The sequence below is a fragment of the Pteronotus mesoamericanus genome, unplaced genomic scaffold (genome assembly GCF_021234165.1).
Source record: "Pteronotus mesoamericanus isolate MK-2021 breed Mesoamerican mustached bat unplaced genomic scaffold, CSHL_Meso_final scaffold_167, whole genome shotgun sequence".
NCBI classification, from domain to species: domain Eukaryota; kingdom Metazoa; phylum Chordata; class Mammalia; order Chiroptera; family Mormoopidae; genus Pteronotus; species Pteronotus mesoamericanus.
The window spans coordinates 39,443,690-39,465,138 of record NW_026555308.1 but is presented as its reverse complement, the minus strand read 5'-3'; the positions used below and the strand labels follow the sequence as shown (position 1 = coordinate 39,465,138).

The window sequence follows — 21,449 nt, the reverse complement described above, 5'->3', positions numbered from 1 at the left end:
TTTATTGTAAATGGGTACTGGATTTTATCAAATGCTTTTTCTGTATCTATTGATATGATCATGTGGTTTTTATCCTTCATTTTGTTTATGTGGTGAATCACATTTATTCATGCGTGAATGTTGTACTAACCTTGCATTGCTGTAATAAATACCACTTGGTCATGGCATATGATCTTTTTGATGTATTACTGTATTTGGTTTGCCAACATCTTGCTGAGGATTTTAGTACGTATGTTCATCAGGAATATTAGCCTATAATTTTTCTTTTTTGTAGTGTCATTATATGGTTTTGGAACTAAGATAACGCTGAGCTCATAAAATGAGCTGGGGGGACTGCCTCTTGAAATTTTAAAAATATTTTGAGAAAGAGAGGTATTAGTTCTCCATGGAATGTTTGATAAAATTTACCTGTGAGGCCATCTGGTCCAGGGCTATTGTTTGTTGGAAATTTTATGATTACTGCTTCAGTCTCAGTATAATCTGTCTATTCAGATTCTCTGATTCTTCTTGATTTAGTTTTGAAAGATTGTATGTTTCTAGGAATTTATCTATTTTGTCCAGGTTATTCAATTTGTTAACACATGGTTGTTCATAATATTTTCTTACAATCCTTTGCATTACTTTGATGTCAGTTATTATTTCTCCTCTTTCATTATTGAGTTCACTTATTTGGGTCCTCCTTTTTTTCTCGATGACTCTCATTAAAGGTTTGTCCATCTTGTTTATCTTTTCAAAGAATTAGCTCTTAGATTCATTAATCTTTTGTATCATTTTTAGAATTTTTTCATTTATTTCTGCCCTGATCTTTATTATTTACTTTCTTCTACTCACTTTGGGTTTTGTTTGTTGTTCTTTTTAAAGTTTATTTAAGTATAAAGTTAGATGGTTTATTTGAGCTTTTTCTTGTTTTTTGAGATAGGCCTGTAATGCAAGGGATTTCCCTATTGAGATTGCTTTCCCTATGTCCCACAGATTTTGGATTATTGTGTCCTCATTTTCATTTGTTTCAAGGTACCTTTTGATTTCTTTCTTGATATCATTGTTAATCCATTAATTATTTAATAACATGTTATTTACCTTCCACGTCTTTGCAAGTTTTTCAATGTTCTTGTGACTGACTTCTAGTTTCATAGTATTATGCTCAGAGAAAATGCATGATATGATTTCTCTTCTTAAATTCATTGGCACTTGTTTTGTGTCCTAACATGTGTCCATCCTAGAAAACGTTCCATGTGCTTTTGAAAAGTATGCATATTCTACTGCTTTGGGGTGAAATGCTCTGAAGATATCAATTAAATCTATTTGTTCTAGTGTATTTTTTAATGGCATTGTTTCCTTGTTGTTTTTCAGTCTGGAAGATCTATCCATTGAAGTCAAATGGGTGTTATAATCCCAGACTATGACTGAATTTCTATCGATCCCTTATGTCCATCAAGATTTGCTTTATACATTTAGGTGCTCCTATGTTGGATATGTAAATGTGTATTAGGTTTATATCCTCTTGTTGGATTGTTCCCTTTATCATTATGTAGGTCCTTCTATGTCTCTTACTATATAACCTTTGTTTTAAAGTCCATTTTGTTGGACATAAGTATTGCTACCTCAGCTTCTTTTCCCTTTCCATTTGCATGATATATCTTTTTCCATCCTTTTACTTTTAGTCTGTATCTTTTGATCTGAGATGGATCTCTTGGAGGCAGCATATATATGGGTCTTGTTTTTTTATCCATTCAAGTATCCTGTGTCTTTTGATTGGAGCATTTTAGCCATTTACACTAAGATAATTATTGATAGATAATTGATAAAATGGCACATTTATTGCCATTTTATTTTTAAATTGTTTTCCTCTGTGTTTTTTTTTCATTTTTTTCTCCTTTTTAAAGCAAGCCCTTTAATATTTGTTGCAGTACCAGTTTGGTGTTAACAAACTCCTTTAGCTTTTTCTTGTCTGGGAAGTTCTTTATTTATCCTTCTTTTTGAAGTGATAGCCTTGCTGGGTAACGTAGCCTTGGTTGTAGATCCTTCCTTTTCATCAACTTGAATATTTCATGCAAATCCCTTCTGGCCTGAGATGTTTCTGTTCAGAAATCAGATGACAGTCTAATTGGAGCTCTCTTGTAGTACTACCTGCTTTTCTTCTGTGGCTTTTAGGATTCTCTCCTTGTCTTTAAGCTTTTCCATTTTAATTATGATGTGTCTTGTTATATGCCTCTTTGGGTCCATCTTATTAGGACCCTCTGTGTTTCCTGTACTTTTATGTATTTTTCATTCACCAGAGTAGGGACATTTTTAGTCATCATTTCTTCAAGTAGGTTCTTGATCCTTTGCTCCCTCTCCTTTCCTTCTGGTACTATGATGTGGATGTTTGGGACAATAACTATGTTGTCCCAAAGGTTTCTTAAGCTCTCCTTATTTCTTTAAATTCTTTTTTCTTTTTGCTGCTCTGGTTGGGTGTTTTTTTTCTACCTTGTCTTCAAAATTGACGATTTGATCCTCTGCTTCTTCTAACCTACTCTTTATTCCTTCCAGTGTATTATTTATTTCAGATATTGCATTCTTTATTTCTGACTGGTTCTTTTTTTTGTTTGTTTCTATGTCTTTTTTCATGCTGTTGAGTATCCTTACAATCATTACTCTTAAACTCTCTATCTGATAAATTGTTTGCATCCTTTTTTATAGTTCTTCCTGTGGAGGCTTTCTTGTTGTTTCATTTGGCCTATTTCTTTGCGTCCCATTTTGGCTGCCTCTTCATGTTTGTTTCTATGTATTGGGCATGTAGACTATGTTGTAGGGCTGTGTCAGACACCGCCAGTGACTGGTCCCGGGCAACCTGGATCTATTAGCGATCCACAGCCTGTGGCTCCCTTTGCTGGGCCTGTTTGTGTGCAGAAAGAACCAGGCTGCACACCAAGGCTGGATTTTACCAGGGCCGGACCTGGGGGAAGTTTAGCTAAAGTTTCAGAACTCCCAGAGATCCACCTTAATTGTTAAGTTTAACCACTGAGATAACAACTTTCAGCTATACTCAGCAGCCTATGCTCCACAGGGTGGGGTAGAATAATTCCTGTGGCAGGGACTATTGCCTCCCCTTAGGCTGACGCCATTAGGAGAGGAGTGCTCTACCTAAGAAAGATGGCCTCTGCTGTTTGGGGAATGCACAGGGTTCTTGGTGACCATCCCTTCAGTTTTCTCTCCAGAGCCACCAGCCCCAAACTCTCCTCATGCATCTCTAGTCCACTCTGCCCTCCCTGTGCTGGAGCCTAGGGCAGTTGGCAGCAAATGGAATTTTGTGTCTCTCTGCATCTCTAGCCATCTCTCCCTGGCAGACAGAAATCCTGCTGCTTTTCTAAGCTGGATGTTATTTGGGTTCCTTCCCCAGTTCTAGTGCTGTAGGCCGGGGAGTCCAGCTTGGAGTTTAGGTTCAACACTTCCAAGGGAGAACCCCGCGGCCTCTGAAATAATCTTTTGGATCTTCAGCAGCCACCTGTGGAAGCCCAGCCAGCCCTCTCATGCCTCCTCTGCTCTCCCTACCATACTCGTTGTGGTGAAATGGTTTCTTCTTCATGTCCATGGTTATAAGGGTTCTCTCCAGCTAGTGTTCAGTTGGTTATTCAGGGTCATTTTTCTTTAATTTAGTTGTAATTCCAGTTTGGTCCTGGGAAGAGGTTAGTGTAGCTTCCATTTACTCTGTCACCATCTTGTCTGCTTAAGGTCAGAACCATGTCTTTATGAACAAGACATTACCTTCCCAAACTGTAGATTCTTTATCAATGATGAATCATAATGCTTACCTTGCCTCTTTGCTGGATTTCTGTGATTATCATATTAGATTATAATTACATAAAATATTTGTTGAACTGTAACAATATATGCCAGGCTCTGTGCTAGGTACCAGGGACATAGGCCAAGATCTTAATTCAAGGAGTTCACAGTCTCTCCAAAAGCTGCAGACTCTGATGCTTACGGACACTGGGCCTGTATTGTAAATGAGTGAAAAGACATATTAAAAACCATGGGAACTGCTGGGTTTCCTGACCCACTGTAGAAAAATATCTAATCTTGATGAGGCAGGCTTTGCCATAGCGTTAGCTGATTGTGGTTATCCAGGAGTGCTAGGTTTAGTTTTCTTTAAAGGTGAAATTTCTGTGCTTTTAATGTTGACATCTAATTACAAAAAAATTGTCTAAACATTTTGTAAGCAAAATGTGTCTGTGAATGGTGAAATCAACTTAGGAGCTGCCATCATGTCAATGGTGTTAGCTCTGGTCTAAACAGGAGTGTATATGAACCACAAGGCAGATATTAGATGCAGAGGAGGACAAAGCTAGTTTCAAATGGCTCCAGAATGGAATGAAAATAACATAGTATGTGTGCCATGGGAGGTTTCTGATAAACGGTGATGTTCCAACTGATTTAAAGAATGACTAGAATCTTGTTAACCAGAAAATTGGAGAAGGCGATTCAAGCAAAAAGTGCAAGATGCTCAAAAACTGGGTGAATTTGGTAGTGCTATGTACAAGAGGGAGGGCAAGAGGAGGTGAGACGAGAAAAGAAAAGGGTGAGATGGCAAATGATCTCATACGGTATGCCAAGGAACCTGATCCTTCTCCGTATCATGGGGAGAGTGACCACACAGGAGTTACTCGGCCAGATTTCTACTCAAAAAATATTGTTCTACTGGTAGAATGCAGGAATACTGAAGGGGATTAGGCCTGGAGCCTATTTAAGAATCTATGGCAGTGGGAATGGAAATTATAAAGAGATTCAAATTGACGTGTAATTGAGAAAGCTTTCTATTAATGTGTGGTACTATTTACATCTCTGCAATTAAGATGCATCCTTCAGTCCATGGGATGGTATTGTTAAATAGTAACAGGTTTCCTTTTTTTTCAGTAATCATAGCATAATGATGCCTCTTCAAATTGATTGTGTCTTTGATACAGAGTAATGATCATGGACTTTTAACCACTAAACTGAATTTGAAAGCAGAGAAGTAGAGTAAGTTCTGAAAATGATGATCCCATCTACATCTCTGGAAGGAAGTCTTTAGACATTTCTCTGTTTTGGTTACCAGCTATCCCCACTTCCTAAGTATTCATTAGATCAAGGAAGGCTACTGAGTATGCCCAGGAACTGAGAGGTGGTATAAATGAGTTAAGCTGAGAGGAGGGCCGCAGGCCCTCTCTAAAAGACAGTTGCTTCTCAGATTGGCCCAACTACTGCTGGATGCACATGAAAAATTATTGTTACCAGATTTAAGAGAAGCTGGAAATTAAATTTTTTTGAAATTTTGCAACATTTAATGTTGGCAAGGCATTCAACATTTTCAATAACCCTGTGAAAGCCAAACAAAACATATCTGTGTGCTCAATAAGCTACAAGCTTTGCGTCTCTGCTAAGCCTCTTGTTAAAGGAGTGATCATACTGATTTCTATTCCTTTCAGTTTTGTTATATTAAATGCTAAATGTCACTGAATGCCAGTGACAAGACTAAGTCACGTCTGGGAGAGATGGAATCTCTTCCTCGTCTGTACCAGCCATCTGGTACAGCTCTCAGCCACATGAATCCTTTAGAGGCAGCCGTGGGGGTAATCACAAGGCCTGTGATCTCAAATGGGTTGCTTATTTTGTTCTAAAATATGTCTGTTTGATCGTCTTTTCAACAGAAAAAATTCTTGGTCTCAGTGTTTTGACATAATAAAATTATATCTCATGCTTCAAAACTCCTTTCTTTTTAAGAACCAGTAGCAAAAGCTGTTGATGTTTTAAAAGCTGCCTGGGATGCCAAAAGGAGATTTCTTAATTCAGTTCTTGTAGATTTATCATTTACTAATCTCCTGCAATCACAAGCTTTGTCAGCATTTGTAATGTACTATTGATAAATGCATAAAGAATAAACATATTGCCCTGGCTAGTGTGGCTCAGTGAATTGAGTGCTGGCCTGTGAAATAAAAGGTTGCCAGTTCGATTCCTAGTCAGGGCACATGCCTGGGTTGCAGGCAAGGTCCCCAGTTGGAAGCCTGTGAGAGGCAGCTGATTCATATATCTCTCGCACATTGATGTTTCCCTTCCTCTCTTTCTCCCCCCAATCCCCTCTCTCTAAAAATAAATAAATAAAATCTTTAAAAATTAAAATAAACAGCTATAGAGAAAAAAAGAATAAGCATATTGTTTTTCTCTTTTGCACATTTATGCCTGATTCAGACTCAATTACATGATAAAAATTAAGACCATAGGGAGGAGTTCTGCTCTGGCAATGAGAGTAGCATGTACTGCACTTGACATTCTTCCATAAATGACTTAGACATACCGCATTACACAGTTGTCTTCAGTCACTTAACAATGATCAGTATAGGCTGTGATCTGTGAGAGAAGGGAAAAACAGGGTCAGTGCCACATTCACTTTGGCTTTCTAACTGAGACGAGTATGAAGGTTTACAAGGCTAAGGAGGAGTTGCTGGGTAGGACTGTGAGCTAACAAATATATCAGAGGGAAGATACGCAGGGACTGTTAGAAGATAGTGGATCTCTGGCCAAGGGTGGAGAGACTTCATTGAGCATCAGATATTTGGTTGAGACCTCCAAGAGGTCACACCTTGGGAGTAAAGATCATGCCCTAGAGATGGACATGGGACCAAGAACAAAACCCAAATAAATAGATTTGCTATAACAACAAATAAAACCAAACTGGACAGAATCAAAAAGATTTATCAATAGTTTAACGGACTGCCACTATAAGTCAACTTTCTTTAAAAGAAGATAATATATTTCAGAGTCCCTAGCATGTAACAGTTAAAGATGTTGATCACACAATAAAAATAAAAGTACCAGGCAGTCCAAGAAGCAAGGACTTGGGCCCATAATCAAAGAAAAAAAAAACAGTCAATAAAATAGGCTTGGGAGATAGCCCAGATGTTGGAATCAGCAGATGAAGAATGTGCAACAAATACGGTAAATTCATTCAAGGACATGAAGCAAAATACGGGCATAATGAGTGAACATATGGGGTAGCTCAGCACAGAAATAGGAACTAAAATAGAGCCTAATGGAAATTTTAGAATTGAAAAGCATATTACATGAAATTAAAAATTCATAAGTTTAAGACTGGATTGGAGGCTGAAGAAAAGGCCAGTGAACTTTAAGACAAATCAATAGAAATCATCTAATTTGAAGAATAGAAAGAAAAACAACTGATAAAAAGGAACAAAACCTCAAAAACTAGTGGGAAAATACAGAGAAGGCTGTGTCCCAAAGGTAGAGGAGAGAAAGAATTAGACCAAAAAAAGTTTTACAGAATAAGAAGCACACATTTTCCAAATCTGCTAAAGAATATTGCAGATCAAGTAAGCTCATTGAGCAGCAGTCATAATAAATGAAAGGAAAACAAAATATAGGTATATAGTCAAAAACCAAAAACAGAAGAAGAAGAACACATCTTCAAAGCAACCAGAGAAAATGTGATATACACAGAATACAATGATATGAATGATGGCTAGTACCTCATTGGAAAGAAAATAGAGCTCAGAAGACAGTGGAAAATACCTTTAAAGTTGTGGGGGAAACTGTCAGCCAGAATTCTATGTCTAGTGAAAATATGTCTCAAAAATAAGGGTAAAATAAAAACATTTCAAAATAAATGAGACAACCCCAGGTAGGAAAACAAGATATTAAAATAGGGTGCTTGCCATCACCACTGCCAAATTTAGCAAATCAATGAGCCAGAGAAGGGGGAAGTGGGTAGTTACGGACAGACTCTTCTGAACTCAAGCTTATTAAAAGTTTGGGCTTGAGCACTTCTTAAAATCTGGGATTTGATATCATTTCTCAACATAATATTTTTCAGATTTACTTTAAGACTGTAATATTTAACTCACTTGGGAAGAGCTGAGGGAGGGAAGGAGGGAGGGGGCAAGGGAAAGAGGTGGGGGGGGAGGCAGAGACAAATGTATTTAAAAAGTAAATAAATTTTAAAAAAAGATTAAATAAAAAATAAATAAATAAAAGTTTAGGCTTGAGCACTTCTTAAAATCTGGGGTTTTATATCATTTCTCAACATAATATTTTTGAGATTTACTTTAAGACTGTAATATTTAACTCACTTGGAAAACCTACAGATCTAATAACTTTTTCAATTCTAAAAGTTAGCCATTCTTCAAGTTGTAGATTGAAAATGCCAAATCACTAATTAAGTCATTTCAACAGTTTTTCCTCCTATCTTTGTTGGTTTACGGTTCTAATTTCTTTTGTCTTTGGTGGCCAAAAACATTTTGAAACACTGAAGTATTGAAGAGCATTGAGGAGTTGCAGGCAGACAGAGATGGAGAATAAAACAATGAAAAACTGTTGCTGGAATGGGCAAAATGTATGCTGACATTAAGCACTTAGAGACTGACTTTTTCAGTCTCTTGTGACTGAATATGACTCTATTTTCACTCCCAAGTAGAATCAATTTTGAGGTTATAACCAGTCTTCTTTAATAATTCATCTAGTTTTTTAAAAACATTAGTGAAAGGAGTCGGCTTTTTAAATAATAGCAAGTCAGTCATGTAGAAGTAATACAATGATATGTAGACTTGCACACATTATGTTTTCAACAGGTGATTGACAGTTCTTATAAATCACAGCTTTGCTGTTAAACCTTTTCATAATGAGCATTAGAAGGCTTTCTCCTGCAAGCACATGCGCTCATTGAAAATAAAAAAAAATTAAAAATCAAATGCAAAAACAAACAGAACAAGTAATAAATGCATTAAAATGTTTTATTTTTGATATAACTATATTTTTTAATCAAGTACCTTCAACATTGGAAAAATACAACAAGATTCATTAGTTCTGTTTCAAGACCCCTCCCATTTTAAAAAAAGTGAAACTCTTTAATAACTCATTCTGCCTGATGCCCTTAGCACTGACAGTTTTACACAGCTGTGAAGCATATCATTGCAGAGACACAGAGGAGCAAAGAAACAATAGTCAACAGTACTTCCAGGCTTCTATCTTTTAAGAGATTATTTTTATTAAGTTTATTAGGGTGACATTGATAATAGGATCACACAGGTTGTGAGTGTACATTTCTGTGATGCTAGACCTGCATATTGCACTGTGTGCCCACCACCTGAAGGCAAATCATCTCTCATCACCATTATTTGGCCCGCTCCGCCTCCCACCACCCCACCACCTCCTCTCTGGCAACCACAACCTCATTGTCTGTGACCACGAGTTTCAGTTTTATATCTCACATACAAGTGAAATCATATGGTTCCTAGCTTTTTCTCATTGACTTGTTTCATTTAGCATGATAGTCTCAAAATCCATTGGTGGTGTCGCAAACGGCAGTATTTTGTCTTTTCTTATGGCTGAATAAGGGATTTTGTATCTGAAGTTCTCTTCCATTTCTGAAGAGCAAGTTGTGGGTTAGATGGCAAGGGAATCAGAGCTCTATTGCTGCAATCCAAACAGTCACAAATGTCCCACTAGTTTATCCCCCTCCCCAGAAAATCAGTCTCTAATTTATAATTTCCATTAATGAGAGAATGCCCACAATGCTCACTCTTAGCATTATGCAATCTCATCCTAATTCCCTAAAACATCGATGTGAATTCAGACCTCTGACTTCTTGCTTCCATTTTGAATTAGAATTGATCTCTCCCTGGCCCTTTGAATCCATTCAGATATCTATCTCTCAGCAGGTGGGTGGACAGAACAATGTGCTTCAGTTTCTTTTGGAGGAAAAGAATAAAATTGAACCAATCTCTTTCCTTAAAACAAGAAAGAGCACAGGGGAAAATAAAGGTGTGAAAGTATTAAAAGAAAGAAAAGGAAAAAATCTGTGTTGTAAGAGAGATGAGAAAAATTTGATACTTGTTCTTTAAATGTTGGGGGTGAGGAACATGTGAAGATAAACTGTAGGGTAAAAAGCCCCATTCTTTTCTTACCTAAGTAGCCTTAAATGGGTAGCAAAAGGCCCTGTACTTGAAATGTATCTAAGTAGATAAATATACATGGAGCTTTTTCCTCTCATCCATGAGTTTGACCAGGTACCAATATCAAGTGCTTCTTAATAACTTAACAGGGGCTCTAATGTGTGTGCATGTAATATACATATAAAATAACATATGCATCATATTATGGTTAGCATGTACACCTGATTTTTCAAACACATTATAGGTTTGACTGCTTTCCTTCTTTCCCTGATATGAAACACGGTAGTCCACATTTATAGCTTTTTAAAGCTCCTAACTTTTTTTTATAACCAACCATATTAGATGAGGCGAGAGCTAAAAAATGATTTTTCTAGGACTTCTGTTACAGAAAACCAATGTGAATGTCGAAGTCAGACTCTGACTCCCAAGGAGTATTGATTTTCACAGAAAAAAATTCTAATTTCTATATTCCTTGGCCTTTTTGTCAAATAATATGTTATAAATGAATAGACATGAGTAGTGAAGCTATTTTTCTAGTTGAATAACTTTATGAATATAATATCCTCTAATCTATAATCTCCTTTTTTCCTTTGGATCTCAGGAAATTTTATGTTGATTCTCTCTTTATATAATCTATGTTTGAAATGAGAATACAACACTGTAACAAAATGTTCTTTCTATATTAAAAAATTAATTGTTAATGTGCACAATAATTCCTATTTTTATAAAACATACTAAAAATATGATTCTTTTAAAAGTTATATTAACATATTATGGCAATCAATTTTAGCAAAGAATATAGATTATATTTTTGGAAAATTACTGAAATATTTTTATATATTTATTTGGGTTCTATTTGGGTTCTATTCTTTTAACTAATCTTTTCATCTTTTAAAAAGTTATTTCTACAGTGGACTGAGCACCAGCCTGTGAACCAAAGTGTTGCTGGTTCTATTCCCAGTGTGGGGCACATGCCTGGGTTGCAGGCCAGGTCCCCAGCAGGGGGCATGAGATGCAACCACACATTGATGTTTCTCTCCCTGCCTTCCCCTCTCTAAAATAAATAAATGAAGTTTAAAAAAAGGTTAAAAAAAAAGAAAATTTTATCTATATGAGATGATTGGTATGTTAACTAACATTATTATTTTGGTAATAATTTTGTGATATACATATATGAAATCATTATGTTGTACACCTTAAACTTATGCAATGTTATATATTAATTATATCTCAATAAAGCTGGAAAAAATTAAAAGTTCTATTAATATTAATAAGTCCATTACTTAGCAAAATAAAATTAGATATTCTTAATAGAGTCTTCATATACAAAAAATAAAAAGTTAATTCTAACATACTTGTGTCCTGAGATTGATCAGCCAAGAGTGTATTTTGTTTAAAAAAATTTTTTTAAAGCTAAGATGATGATTTATACATTGAAATTATTGATAAGCTAACATGATGAGAAAATTATAAAAAATGGATGCTATTTAATATATTTCCCTTTACATGAATTATTGAATAACATTAATTTTTCAATTCATATAAAATTAGATATTTAGTTTTTCTCAATGTTTCAAATTTCTTTTCTCTTTTTTCTTTTTAAAAAATTCTACCAGTTTCCATAAAATAAAAATAAAATGAATTGTATGTAATAAGCTACATTTGCTAATATAGTTTTTAATCTTGCCTTTGAACAATATGGTTTTCTTGGAAAGGTTTTTTTACTGTATTTTTATTTAGTTATAGTATAAATACAGTAAATTTTATCCTTTTTACCATACAGTTCTACCTATTTTGACAATGTTTAAAAATGTGTAAACACAACCACAATCAAGAGACAGAACAATTCCATCATACTAAAAAATTTTTCCATACTTGTTTGTAGTCAAACCTCCCCCTGTTTCTGAGTCCCCAGCAACAACTGATCTGTTTTCTCTGCCTATAGTTTTGTCCTTGCAAAAATACTGTATAAATGGAGTCATACAGTTTATAGCCTTTTGAACCTACCTTCTTTCATTTAGGATATTATATTAGAGAATCACCCAAGTTGTTATGTGTACCCTAGATCATTTCTTTTTATTTCTGGGTAGTCTGTCACTATATTGATGTGTTACAGATTGTCAGTCCATTTCTCATTTGAGAGATATTGAAGTTGTTTGAAGATTTTGGTGATTACTAATAAGCTTGTATAAAGATTCATGTTCAAGTTTGTAAGTGAACATAGCTTTCATCTCGGTAAATACCTGGGAGTAAGATGGATGGATCGTATAGTATCCTCAATTTTATAGGAAACTACCAAGCTGTTTTCCAAAGTATCTCCATCATTTTGCATTCCCACCAGCCATGCACGAGAGTTTCACATCTGCATTGCTTCGCATCTTTGACAGCCCATGGTATTCTCTCTCTCTCTGTCTCTCTCTCTGTCTCTTAAAATAAGGTGTCAAATCAGTATGTAGTTGTATCTTACTGTGGTTTGTTGTTCTCTTTTTTTAATTTTATTTTTTCTACTACCATTTGTCCTCCTTATACCTCCCCCACAATCACCACACTGTTGTCTATGTCCATGAGTCCTTTATCCTTTTTGCTTGCTCCCTCCATCTCCTTACCCCTGTCCTCCATAGCTGTCATTGTGCTCTCTATCTATGAGTCTGTCTCAATTTTGCTTATTAATTCAGTTTGTTCATTAGATTCCACATATGAGTGAAATCATATGGCGTTTGCTTTTCTCTGGCTGGCTTATTTCACTTAGCATAATGTTCTCCAGGTCTATCCATACTGTTACAAAGGGTAACATTTTCTTCTTTTTTATGGCCAAGTAGTGTGCATTATATAAATGTCCCATAGTTGTTTTATCCACTCATCTACTGATAGACACCTGGGCTAATTCCTTATCTTGATGCCTGTAAACAACACGGCAATGAACATAGGGGTGCTTATGTCCTTTTGACTTAGTGTTTTAGGTTTCTTCAGATACATTCCCAGAAGTGGGATTGCCAGGTAAATAGGAAGATCCATTTTTAATTTTTTAAGGTTTTAATTTTCATTTCCTTCATGACTAATGATAAGGAGCATCCTTGTGCTTATTTTCCATTCATATATTTTCTTTGGTAAAGTATATATTTAAATCTTTTGCCCATTTTTTAAATGCATTGTTTTTTTCCATATTATTGGGCTTCAAGGTTTTTTATAATTCTAAATACAAGTCCTTTATGAGATATGTGATTTGCATATGTTTTCTCCTTGTCAGTGACTTTCAAAGAATAAATAGTCTTAATTTAAATGAAATGCAATTTACTTGTTCTTTCATTCGCCATGCTTTTGGTTTTGTGTATGAGAAGTCATTGCCTAAATGAGGGTTACAAAATTTTCTACTGTTTTTAAAAAATGCTTTGGAATTCTATGTTTTCCATTTATATTTTGGATCCATTTAAGCAATTATTGCATAGTGTGAGGTGTATATAAAGATTTTAGGGGTTTTTTGTTGTTGTTGTTTTGCATATGGGTATATATATTTAGTTGTTCTAGGACTATTTATAGTTGGAAGGACAGTCCTTTCAGTTCCCTTTTTACCTTTCTCAGAAGCCAGTTGGCCGTGTATGTCTAAGATGATCTCTGAATTCTATATTCTGTTACATTTGTTTCTATATTTACTTTTTCTCCCATACCACTCTCTTAATTACTGTAGCTTTACAGTAAATGTGAAAATCAAGTATGTAAATCCTATAACTTTAAAGAGAATGTGTGTTCTGTTTTTAGGTGGAGTTTTCTCAAATTATCAATTAGGTAAATTTAATAGAAAGTGCTGGTCATGTCTTCTATATTTTTAGTGAAAATGTTTCCATTTTTTTTTAAGTCAAGTGTTAACAGGGTGTCCTGAATTCTCCAACTATATTTGTGAATTTGTCTATTACTCCTTTCAATTCCATCAGTTTTTGCTTCATATATTTTGAAGTGCTATTGTTAGATGCATACACAATTATACTTGTTATGTCATTTTGGGGAACTGACCCTTCCATAATTAAGAAATGTCTCACTTTATCCTTGTTCTGAAGTCTAGGTAACCTAATATTAATATAGCTATTTCTGCTTTTGTTTGATTAGTATTTGCATAGTACCTCTTTCCCATCATTTCATTGTTAACCTATTTATGCCTTTATATTTAAAATGTATTTCAGTACATAGTTTTGTTCTTGATTTTTCAATCCAATCTAACCATCTTTATTTTTAATTGATGTGTTTATAGAGTTTACATTTAATGTACTTGTTAATCTGATTGGATTAATATCCACCATATATTTTAGCTCTTTTATTTTTTAATCTTTTAATTTGTTTTCCCTACATTGCATTTCATTTTTGATTTTCTATTTTAGCTCCATTAGTGATATTATTAATTTTTAAAAAAAAATAACTTGATTGCTCTAGATTAAAGAATATACTTCTTTAATCAATCCTCTTAAATAATATCATACTACTTAACACATAATATTAGGGCTTATTATTGTTTTCCCGATTTCCCCCCATTCTTTATGCTACAGTTGTCATATATTTTACTATTACATATTCTATAAACACAATGCATTGTTAATATTTTGGCTTTAGATAGTTGTCTTTTAGACCAATTAAAAATCAATAAAGATGAATTACATATTTACCTCCACTTAGTCCATTTCTAGAATACCTTATTTCTTTATGTATATGTTATATCTTACCAAAGTTTTTAAAAATATGTTGAAATTTTAAAATCTATTAGTATTTACAACATCAGTTGCTGACTCCTCCTGGCTATGTTGTATGTAGGCATCTGGGAATATGTTTGACTTCTATTATTTTTTTGTGCTTAAAATTTCAAAAACATGGGACTGAATATATCATAAGAAGTCCTTTGGGTTAATCTTCTAAGTTTCAGATTTACTTCAACTGGCCTTATTTTAAGATTTACCTGAAGTTCTCCTTCTGAAGTTGAGACTTACACAATGGTGGCTTGTGAGCCTCCTTTTGTCTGTCTGGTCCTCGTGCCCCCAGGGGTGGAGAGGGAGCATCAGGACAATGCTGTCCCACTTTTTAATATTCTCCTTTTAATAACTTTGCATATACATGAGGCTTGGTATTCAGTCCCTTTTTACCATCTTCTTTACAGGTAAAAACCAATCTGTACTTCTTCAAGATTTTTATAAAGAGATAGATCTACGTTTTCCCTATGTATCTTTAACCATTTTTATAGTGCTTTCTCCTGAACATTTTACATAATTCTTTTTGTTAGGGCATGTGAAAATAAGTGGTAGCAGGATTCGCCAAGGGGAAGGAGACAGAACCTCTGTGGGGCTAACATTGGCTCTGGGAGGGTGCCAGGCCACCAATGGCGTCAATTCTCAAGGGTCCCGGCTCCCTTGCTGAGTAGTGGACTGCCTTGATCCTTAGAGCTGAGTGCTGAACTTACACCCTCCCACTGAAGCCATTGTGCCTTATTTTACTCTAGACACATACTTTTAGGAAAACTCAGGGGTTCTGAAATTGAATGGCTGGGCTCCCCAGGCTATGCTCGCCTGAGGGCCTGGTTCATTCCAGAGCCACTGACTGTACCAGCTGTAAGTATGTTGTCACTTGCACAGGAATGGGGCAAAGGAAGGGCATACTGAGAAGCCTGGAATTTTTCTGAGGAAACTATATTCACTTGTCAGTTATTTGGGTAACTGAAAGAGCTACTTTTTTTAAGGTCTCCCCTTTATTTTATGCCCAGAACATAACATTTTCTTTTTGTCTTTTTCCCCCTCAAGGGGTGCTACATCCATTGTGTACAGATGCAAACAGAAGGGGACTCAGAAGCCTTATGCTCTCAAAGTCTTAAAGAAAACAGTAAGTTTTTTCATTATTTATAATAGCATCTCTAAGGGATCTGTTACCTGGAGAGGCCAGAAGCCCTGAATAAAAGGACAAAGGGGCCAGAGAGCCGCTCTGTGAATGAACTCATTTGAATTTTGATTTTGAGAGTGCAACCAAATGAGTGTTTGTTGGCTGGTGAAAACTGCATGACTGCAAGTAACTGGGTCACAGATTGGATGTGGTTGTGGGTAGAGGCATGGAAAGAAAAAACCTTTAGAGCTGGCAGGTGAACCCTGCTTTGTATATTAGTCATGATTTTAGATGCACACATATGCCTAGAGTTTCAAATGTTGGGTTTGCTCCAGTCAAGTACAACTGGACAAATGCTGATGTTTCTGGAACCCAACTGGCTCATCTAAGAAGTTTGTATTTGAACAATAAGGGAAAATTTTGTTTTGGGGTGGCTCCTTTTTGCTCTATACTGCTAGGAGAGCTGAGCAGGTACACGTTACTTTGGCTCAGCTCCAATGAGTAAGAAATGCAGCAGGTGAAAGTGCAAAATACACACGCCAGCAGGATGTGATACTTTCTGTGCCCCACAGGGCATTTGCCATTTTAATACTGTGTCTGAACTTTCTGTCCTTAGGTGGTTTCTCCTTATAAAACCACAAAAAGACAAAGTATTTTTTTTACTGCACTTTTTCCTTTCTCAAATTTTATGTGAACAAATATGTGAAACATATATATACTTCTGGAAATCCAGTTATAAAATATGCTGAGAAGTATCATAAATTTTGAAGTCAAGTAATACCTCCTTTAGGTCAAGATTTTTTTACTTCTAAAGACAACTAATATCACCAGCTGTTTATGCATTGTCTGACACAGGGAAATTTTAGAATCTCCTTTACTGAAGAGGAGAATAATGGCACAGGGTATTCAATCACGTAGAAGTAGAATGACATTGGGAAACAATGTTAGAATTTAAAGCCATAGCAAAGTAAAAATGACAGTTTAATTGAAATAGGTAATAATTTAAATGGCAATTGCTGCTAATCAACTCTATAATCTGGATCTCCTGTTTGGTGTAGGCAATGATTTAAGTTGATAATGTAATATTTTGATTAGTAAGATCTGGAATTTTCTCTTAAAGCAATTTCTTATACTCATAAGATTTATTGGAAATAGGATTTTTGAAAATTTTATGAAATAGAATTTTCTGTTCAATGCAAGATCTGGCACAAATAACTCTCCTTTTTGTTACAAAATCTTTTATTACAAAAGCATAAGCATATGATTCTGTAACATAACAATATCACATTCAAGCACACCACATGAAATTTTAGCTGAAATATTCAAATTAAAAATATAAATTATTACACCCATATTACTACCATACCTATCACACTTGAGTAGGCATTAACTTCTGCCAGATCCTGTATCTAGTTCTTATGGAACTAAATTGGCATGCTTTAGCAGGAATAACACATGAGACATTTTTAGCCTTGGTTGTATCCTTTCCTGTTGGTTAAAAAAAATTGTCAGTAAAATTTGTGAATGGTTATTTTTCTTTTCATATTTGAGGAAAATAGAAAAAGGACTAGATATATGAATGTACAGAAAAATAAACACTCAAAATTGACTTTTGGATGCTCAGAGTCCTGAAAGACAAAGGGCTGTCTTAGGAAGCACTGTTTAAAGTCAAAAATCTTTGTATGAATGGAGTAAGAGATAGGTAAAGACATTTGGTGGGTTCGTGACTCACACTCGTTGAGAAAAAAAGCTCTGGTTTGCCCTCACTGTATTCTCTTCTCCACCTCTGTTGTGGAAACATCTGCCTGAGGAGCCAGACGGGAAGAGAATGTGGATGGAAACCAAGAGTCAGAAGGAGCTGCAGAGCAGTTCTATAAGGCAGATGTCAAATGCAGTTACTACTGTGCCAAATGGAATAGGAGAAAATCCCCTGGAGGAAGCTCAGCTTTGAACAAGAATTACTTAGAATCCCCAGCATTGTCTCCTAGAATAAACCATGCAAAGAGGTCTATAAATGAGAAAAGTAGCAGGCAAAACCTCAAAGAGCAACTGCCCCAGTGTTTAATTCCATGTAGGTCATGGAAACTTCCTTATCTAAGTGAAGTGAATGAAGCTGAAGATTCTATTTATAGAAGGAAAGTGATGCTGGGAAAACAAAGTACCTTCTCAAAAAATTCAGCCAAGGATCTGCTCCTGAGGTGAAAAGGGCATTTCAGAAAACTTGATTTGTGTAATTGTTATATTGAGCCACATAAAGTTACCTTTATTAAATCATTTTTTCCTTCAAAAATGGCAATTTTTGTGGCTCAATGTAACAGATACATATTGTTCAATTTCAAAACTTTGGGATCACTATACTACTTCATAGGATCATTAGGTCCTCATTTTATCTCTATACCTAAACCTCGGTCTGAAGGATGGTCTGTATCTAACCATCTATCTATCTATCTGTCTTTCTATCTATCTATCTATCTATCATCTATCTATCTATCTGAGTTTCCTCGAGATGCCATAATAAACTACCACAAATTGGCTTAAAACAACAGAAATTTATTCTTCTATATAGTTCTGAAGGCTAGAAATCTGAAATCAAGGTGTCAGCATGGGTGATTTCTTGCAAGGGTTCTGTGGGAGAATCTGTTCCATGCTGCTCTCCTTGCTTCTGGTGACAGCCAGCAATTGCCTGGTATTCTTTGCTGTAGATGGATCACTCCACTCACTGCATCCCTTGTCACATGGCCATCTTCTCCCCGCACATCTACATGTCATCTTTCCTCTGTGCATGTCTGTGTCCAAATTTATTTCTTCTTATAAGGATGCCAGTCCTATTAGATTAAGGGCCTAACCTACTCCCAGTCTCCCAGTATGACCTCATCTTAAATTGACTACCTAGGTATACAACAACCCAATTTCAAAATAAGGTCACATTCTTAAGGTCTGAGGATTAGGACTTCAATACATGTTTTTTGGGGAGTTGCAAATTCCACCCATAATACTATCTATAACGATTCCAGTAAAGGTTTCTTATCTCTTTTACAGTTAATTATTTGATAACAGTAGTCCTCTTTCCCAGGATTTATTTACTTTTTCAGTATAGTTAACCCAAATTTTATTTTATGGTAGTGTTAAGCACTCTTCTCATAGTTTAATATTTTAGAAAGGATTCAGTTTACACTGGCAGTAAGAGAGACTTCTTTCCCCATAAATCACCCTGATCATCATTGGGAATCCATTAGGAACTGCTATGTCTGAGTGATAGACAAATACTCTATTTGTCCATAGGGAGACAGACTAAAGCACCAGTACTAATGGTGAAATCCATATTCCATTGTTGGTCAGGTACAGAACAGAGTTAATACTAATAATGAACATGAATTGTCATGTTCAGACCATTGGGTATTTTAGCTAATAAAATATCCCAGTGAGAAATTTAACATGTAATTGTAATGCAAATATTTTATTACCATGTATTTTATAAATGGATATAATACCATATACTTTACTTTTTAACGATTTTATTTATTTATTTTTAGAAAGGGAAGGAAAGGGGGAGAAAGAGAGGGAGAGAAAAATCGATGTGAGAAAACACTGATCAGCTGCCTCTCATATGCGCCCCGACCAGGGACTGAACCTGCAACCCAGGCTAGTTTCCTGACCAGGAATTAAACCGGTGAACTTTTGCCTTGTGGGACAATGCCCAACCAACTGCGCTACCACAGTCAGGGCAATACCATATTCTTTAGATAGAAGACTATAATTCAGAGAATTAGAATACATTAAAAACATCAGTCAAAAAAGAGAGAGAGAAACTGTGTGTGTATGTATGCAACAAAGAGACAGAGGCAGAGAGAGCATATGGGGAGAGAGAGAGAACAAAAATCAACAATTAATTGAATTTAGGACTGTATACTGATGTCAATGATGGTATTTTAACATTTAAGTATATATGGAAATTCTCATAACAGAAGGTTTGGGGAAAGACATAGCTTCAGCTTTGAGATTCTGTTCATTATAACTTAACATTACTTTTGGCTACTTAGAAAGAATTTCGAGATCTTGCAGTTTCTAAATGCTACGATAAGTATTGGTGATTCTCTATTATAGGTATATTTTTGTGCCAGAAAATTGAAAATGACAGTCAAACCAACTTTTTACTATACTGAAAAAAACCTGGATGTTTACAGAAACAATATCCATTTGTCTCACTGCATCATTAATGAGGATAAGGTGTTAAGGGTAGTACGAATAAACAAGAGAGAAATTAAATCAAAGGGCTATTTTAGTTTGTATTCATAACTTTCTTCTACTTCGTATTAATAATTCTTTTTCTGCTTTATTTTTTATTGTTTTTTCTATTACAGTTGTCCTGTTTTCCTCTTTTGCTCCCCTCCACCAGCCCAACCCTCTCTCCCACAGTCAGTTCCCTTTCCATTGTCCATGATTCGTTCATACATGTCCTTTGACTAATGTCTTCCCCTTCCTCCCACTATTTCCACCCATCCCCCTCCCCTCCTATAGTTCTCCCCCTGTTGCACATATTAGTGATTCTTGTACTGAAGAAGTCAAATCACTAAGAGTTTCCTCCATATCTTCTCGTCGTGGGAAAAGGTGGCCTATTTTGTGCATTTTATTTTGAAACAGTTAGGCAGTGCCATTTACCCCTAAATACCTTATTAGTTTGCACGTAAGAACTAATTGGCTTGCAGGCATAGTGGAACTTTGACTATGAACTTTGAAAAACAGGAAGGCTATTTTTTTTTCCTTTATGTATGAGCCCTTTGTCATCTCCATTTGATGTGAAATTTAGAAGTTGAATTAGAGAAAAAAGATTTACCAAGCTTCTTCCACATGTTAATAACTTTGGCCCATTAAAGAATTCTGACAACAGCTAGTAGGATAACCAGTGATTTACAAGATGAAACCTTTTTACTGATGTTACATGACTTTGAATATGCTGATCTTAAAACTTCACAAAAGGAAAAGAAAGTGTCAAAATGTGAACAGATTAAGCAGATGGAAACTTCAGCCTGGACTGAATTTCGCTGAGTAAAATGAAACCACAACTTTTGAAGACTGACATAGTGATAATGGATTCACTATTTCAGGAACAATTTATTTTCCTTAGGAGTTCATACCTTAGGTGTATTTAAATAATCACACACTTTGGTTTTATCAATAAGGCTCTTTTTCAGGAACTGTTGGAGATGTAAGAAAATCATGCTTACCAATAACTTATAATGTCCCTGGAATTTTGGGGACAAATACTTGAATTCTATAATTCAGATGAAATTTCTAGCCATGTGGCTCAACTCTTGGAAAAGATTGCATGCAGCTTACTGCAAAATCCTTGCCCTTTCACGAAATACCCAACATTGAGTCTAAGAATTAATCTCAGTGTGTAAATCAGCATGTGTTAGCAATCTGACTTTCCTATGAATGGCTGTGCAGTTGTGGGATGAGACCATGGGCTCTGGAGCCAGACACACTGAGGAGTCAGGATCACTTCTGCTACATATTACCCATGAGACTGTGTAACACATTATGTAAATTTCTCAACCTCACTTTCTTCATCTGCAAAGTGAGTTTAAGAACATCTAGCTCCTGGCGTTCTAGCAAAGATAAAAATGAGATAATTTATGTAAACTATTTCTCATCACCCAAGAAGCATGTAATAAATGA

General features: G+C 35.5%; 1 protein-coding gene across 2 annotated transcripts in view; it reads left to right on the top strand.

Annotated features, from left to right (window-relative positions):
- Positions 1-21,449, top strand: part of CAMK4 (calcium/calmodulin dependent protein kinase IV) — a 210,993-nt gene that overhangs the window by 80,753 nt on the left and 108,791 nt on the right. The window contains exon 2 of one of the 2 annotated variants that reach the window (XM_054589977.1): positions 15,695-15,773. The exons of the other annotated variant lie outside the window; for it this stretch is intronic. Coding sequence (XP_054445952.1) covers positions 15,695-15,773 — 79 coding nt within the window. The remainder of the gene's footprint in view (positions 1-15,694; positions 15,774-21,449) is intronic. 2 annotated transcript variants of the gene reach the window in all.